We start from the raw sequence: 5,883 nt of genomic DNA on the forward strand, positions 1-5,883 counted from the left end.
TATAGGGTATTGCCATTAATCGTTTTGGGTTCTAGAAAAAGAAGGTATGACTCTATTACTGAAGACACACACACTTCAGACACGGGTCTTGTAAGATTCTATCCAATATGACCTGGAAACTTTAGCAAGGATTATACAAGCTGAGAAAGAAGAAAGGCAATCAGTAATACTATGCAGTGGGTCACCTGCAAACCAAAGCAGTGTTCAGCACAAGATATTCTTAAAGATGCAATAGTGGCATTTATACCCTGGGAGTAACCAGCAGATGCATAATTGGACTTAAGTTCTGCTAACACAAAGGGAATTTATATGTAGTAATGTAAAATTAGCCAATTTCTATGGCTGGAGAGATCATAGGGCCTAGAGGACAACCTACCCCTTGCACTTTCTTAAAGCAATATAATCTCAAACTGCACTCTAAACACCTGACTTTATAGCTACAGGTAAGGGTAGGTGTCACCCTCATCAAAGCAGCTTCCTCTTTTTTCTTCAGTAGATGGAGATTATTACAGAAAGTCCCAGCTGGTGAAAATGAAAAGATAATGAACCATGAGATGCCAAACCCCAAGTTATTAAATTTACAGAACAAACACCTGAAGCTCAGAGAACACTGGGGCAAAGGGAGAGGAAATGATTCTTAGTGACAAAATATCACATCCAGAAATTTAGGATAGATAATCTTTCCTTTTTGCTTTACATAAAGCACTGCTTTTTAAATGGTAAACTCATCACTAATTTTGAGGAGAATCTTGTTATTCACCCAAACAATTCAGAGCAACAATTCACATAGTTATTGCCATTACCATATGATGGAATCTGTCATAACAGATGGTGGAGGGAATGCTGAAACCTGATTTGCTAGCATGCAAATAAGACGCATTTTCTTTCATGGTTTTGTATAATTTTGGTTGTCTCATCTCTCAGGGATTTTAATTCACCAAGGTTAGATAGTACTTAGTGAAATTTGAAAAGCATATTCAGAAACTGTCTAATGTAATACATGGATGTTGATCATCTTTAGATCTTAGATGATACAAGAGCTTCACTACCACATGATGGTTTATTTAAAAGAAAATTTTAGACCCATGAAGAAAGATTGAGAAAAACCTCATTTTTATACCTTCTATGCTTTTATCATTGAAAGTTTCTTGATTTCATCTAGGAAGTAAAATATTTTTTTAATATTATGTGTTGGTAGCTAGTCCCTATCTCTGCTTACCTAAAATCCATACAGCATTTTATGCCTTTCATTTGAGATCTGGAAACCTCAAGAGAAATAAACCATAAGTTCTGAAGTGGAATTACATTTTAGAGTATTTGTTATTTGTATCCTCTTTTTTTCAGAACTGGTTCCTTAGCCAATACTTTTCTATTTAGTAATATAACAATTACATTTATTAAAAACATTTTGGAAAAAATCCCAGAGGAGACATGAAGTCACCAACCTACCTAGGGAACCAGTTAGTTGATATGGTTGGTATTTCTACCATCTCCTTCAATTCCCTCAGTCTTTTCCCTAACTTTTCCATATGGATCCCCAACCTCAGTCCAGTGCTTGACATTATCCGCATCTGTCTCAGTCAGCTGCTATTAGAGCATCTCAGAGAACAGGCATGCTAGGCTCCCATTGGAAAGCACAACATGGCATCAGTAATAGTGTCAGGGTTTGCTGCCTGCTGATGGGATGGATCACAAGGTGTGCTGGACATTGTATGGCTTTTCCTTAAATCTCTGTTGCATTTTGTCCCTGAATTTCTTTAGACAGGACAATTTTAGGTAAAAAAAAATTGAAGGTAGATTAGATAGAGTTACTCCAAGATATTTTTGTATTTATGGCTATTATTATTTAAATTGAAGACCAAGGCATACTCCCATATAATAATGGCCACTTGGATTTTGACAAAGAAGCCAAAACTATACAATGGAACAAAGAACTGGGTTTCTGCTTATAAAAGAATGCAAATAAATCCATATCTATTACCTTGTACAAAACTCAAATACAAGTGGATCAAAGACCTCAAACATAAAATCAGATTTACTAAACCCAACATAGCTATTAGGATATAAATTAAATAAATAGGTTAATTAATAAAAATGAAAAATATAGCAAACACACCATTTATCTAAATATATTCAATAAACAGATTATCATCAAGCAATGTTTTTATTTTTCTGCAAATAGAATAAATATATTGTGGTATGTATTTGACAACAAGTGCTTGCATTTCTACCATGTTTGTTACTCACACACATACATACAGAGAGAGACAGAGAGAGAGACAGAGAGAAAGAGAAAGGTGCACATGCACACAAAGAATTAATGAATCTGAACCAGGTAACCTAGATGCGATCATTGGAGTACAGTGTTCTTATTCTGAGAGATTAAGAAATATGTAAACTGGCCTTCAACTTGAAGTGATGGATTTAGTGTACTTGATGTAAAATAACCTTTATTTTATTCTTTATTAATTGGCTGAAATTTTAGAGAAATATTCTATGTTAGAATAAATTGTAAATTAGTCATATTCCTCAGCAGAAAACTGTAAGATCTCTTTCTTGTTTAATCAAAAATCCAGACACAAATGTGTACTTTTATAAGTCCATTTAAAATAAGAGTGTGGAATATAACAGCAATGCCACTGAGAGCATTATGCCAGAAGAGGATATCAGTTACACTGGAACTGGGGTTACAGGTGGTTTTGATTTTGGCTCTTAGCTATAACTTGTAGCACTTAGCTATAATGTATAGCCCTTAACGTCAGCCATTGCACATTTTATTTTTATTGAGATGGTGTCTAAGTGTATAAATCCATTATTGCACATTCACTAGGCCCCCCCTCCATTTTATTAGTTCTGGGATCACAGTGTGAAATTATATCTGGTTGTTTTTGCTTTCAGACATTTTGACTGAGGAGATGGACTTTCATTTTAACTTAAAAATGGAAAGAATATTCTTGAATTGGATAAAATGTTAGAAAATTTCAAATCATTTTAATCAAACAATTAATACTTGAAACTAATGTGAGCTCAAGGATAATGTTTGTACATGAAAGTTTTAAAACAATAAGATTGGGATGAATAGCTAAAAGACAGAGAATGAGATCTATAACCCTAGATGCCATCGCAAAGGTGCTTGTTACATTTTGAAGACGACAGTGGAATAATCCTTTCATCCATGAAGTAACCATATATGTGTGTGCATGTGTGTGTGTGTGTGTGTGTGTGTGTGTGCATGTGTGTGTGTGTGTGTGTACACATTTTGCATTTAAAGATGTTTGTGATTTATGAGCTGGTAAGAGTAAATGCACACACAAGTATTAGTTATTACAGGGCAGTTTCAAAGGAACGTTGGCTTCTTTGATGTTCATCAGAAAATCATGTATTTTTTGAGATGGGAATTTGTGAGTATTTATTCATGAACTTGAACAAAAATACATGTGCCCAGAGTGGGTTATAATTCTAGATGAGTTGTTTCATATAATGACTGGAACTCCCTACATGTTCCACATCTTGAATTCTAAGATTTCACTAACAAATTTTTGACTACCATAAATAATGAAGGTTTAAAGAAAGAACATTTGAAGCAATGGACCAGAATTCCTCTTTATTTGCCTGCTAGCAAGTTGGAATGCAGCATTCTTCCAAGAGCAGCACTGAAATATACCAGTCTATGGCAGAGAGTAAAAACAGTATGCAATTGGAGATGTTATGGTAATATAAATTTCCATAAAAATGAGACAGCATACACCTATTATTACAACACATTACTATTCTGCTCAACACAGAGTTAAAAAGAAACAAGAACTCTTGTATACATTCAGTTAATCACAGGTATAATTATGTTCACAATTTTTTTTAAAAAATGAATCATAATCTATGAATTTAGCCTTGCTCTTTTTGTTCTCTCTCTCCTTTTTTTTTTTTTTTTCTTTTCCTTTGGACAGACACAATGAATTTGGTAGAATGGATTGTCACCATCATAATGATGACAGAATTTCTCTTAGGAAACTGTGCCAATGTCTTCATAATCATAGTGAACTTCATTGACTGTATGAAGAGAAGAAAAATCTCCTCAGCTGATCGAATTATAACTGCTCTTGCCATCTTCAGAACTGGTTTGTTGTGGGCAATGTTAATGAACTGGCATTCATATACGTTTACTGCAGACACGTACAATTTCCAAATGAGAGTTTTGGGTGGAATTACCTGGGCTATAACCAACCATTTTACCACTTGGCTTGGGACCATACTGAGCATATTTTATTTATTCAAGATAGCCAATTTTTCCAACAGTCTATTTCTTCATATAAAAAGAAAACTTGACAATGTTCTTCTCGTGATTTTCCTGGGATCTTTTCTGTTTTTGGTTGCATATCTTGGGGCAGTGAACATCCAGAAGATTGCTTGGATGAATATTAATGAAGGAAATGTGACCATAAGGAGTATACTGCAGGATTTAACAAGCATCACAAATATGCTTCTCTTCAGCCTGATAAACATTGTACCCTTTGGTATATCAATGAATTGTGTTCTTCTCTTAATCTATTCCCTAAGCAAACATCTCAAGAATATGAAATTCTATGGCAAAGGATGTCAAGATCAGAGCACCATGGTCCACATAAAGGCCTTGCAAACTGTGGTCTCCTTTCTCTTGTTATATGCCACATACTCTTCCTGTGTAATTATATCAGGTTGGAATTTGAAAAATGGAACAGTCTTCCTATTTTGTGTGACAATTGGATCCTCCTACCCAGCAGGTCATTCTTGTATATTGATTTGGGGAAACCAGAAGCTTAAACAGGCCCTTCTGTTGTTTCTCGGGCAGATGAGATGCTGATTGAAAAAAACGAAAGTCTTTCCTGTCTCTAGATAAACAACAGAGTCATGTATACATAGAACATGTATACAGGAAGTAATATAGATAAATGTCAGATGAATATAGGTAGGCATAAAAATGGGAAAGAGACAATTTGTATAACAGTAATGAAACTCATTTCCTACAGTTCTTTAAAGAAAAAAATGTAAGAAGCTAAAAACAGATTTACCACTTTCAGGCTATTGCTCTTGTGTTAATCTTAAAACATTATAAGGGCAATGAGTTCTCCCTCATTTCTTCATCTTTTATCTTCAGATTTATTTTAATCTTATCCAAAGAAGATTCTGACTTTCCATTTTTTAAAAAAGTATGATCATTGCAAAACTGTACTGAAATCATAATACATAATCTATCTTTTCTTGTTGAAACCACCTCTATTAAAACTATATAAGGCAAGTATAGGGAATATACTGAAGATCTGTTTTCTTGTAATCTTGTATAAAATGTAGAAATAAGAGAAATATATTGATATAATGAATGATGGAGATTTTTAGTGGCGTAGTTGAAAATAGTCAGTTATTGAGTTCTATGTGATGAGGTGGAGATTTCTGTATTTATTGGAGACTCAGTTGTCTTGTGATTTTTTTTTTTTCTGGAAGCTGTTTTATGAGAGAAGGTTTGCTGAGAACAGATGTGGTGTTTTTCTGAAAGCTGTTTAGTGAAAGGGCACGCAATTTTGCTGGAGCAGAATCTTGAGAGGACACTGGATGTTTAGAAAGAGTATAACACAACAGATAATAGATGACACTTTTGCATTGGTTCTCCTTGCTGTCTTCTTTGACCTTCCCTTGTCATTATTTCATGGAGAGAAACACACTGAAGAACTTCTGATATGTTCTGCCTGCTTCTTGGCACTTCCAAGGACTCATGCAGGTCAGTGGAGCCTTGTGGTTTCTTCTGAATGGAGCTGCTGCTGCAGATTCATGTTTGGAGTTTGAGGACTGCCATTACTCGTTTGTGTTTGGTGTTTTGCTAGTGGACCGGACTGCTGACAATGAAGATTTAAA

The 5,883-nt window shown here is 34.6% G+C and overlaps 1 protein-coding gene across 1 annotated transcript; it reads left to right on the forward strand.

Moving 5' to 3' along the window:
- The first annotated feature begins 3,949 nt into the window (after nucleotides 1-3,949).
- Nucleotides 3,950-4,837, forward strand: LOC110317423 (taste receptor type 2 member 120). The gene has a single exon (XM_021191891.1). The coding sequence runs from the start codon at nucleotides 3,950-3,952 to the stop codon at nucleotides 4,835-4,837; it is 888 nt and encodes a 295-aa protein (XP_021047550.1).
- The last annotated feature ends 1,046 nt before the right edge of the window (nucleotides 4,838-5,883 follow it).

Source organism: Mus pahari, chromosome 2 (genome assembly GCF_900095145.1).
Source record: "Mus pahari chromosome 2, PAHARI_EIJ_v1.1, whole genome shotgun sequence".
Lineage (NCBI taxonomy): Eukaryota > Metazoa > Chordata > Mammalia > Rodentia > Muridae > Mus > Mus pahari.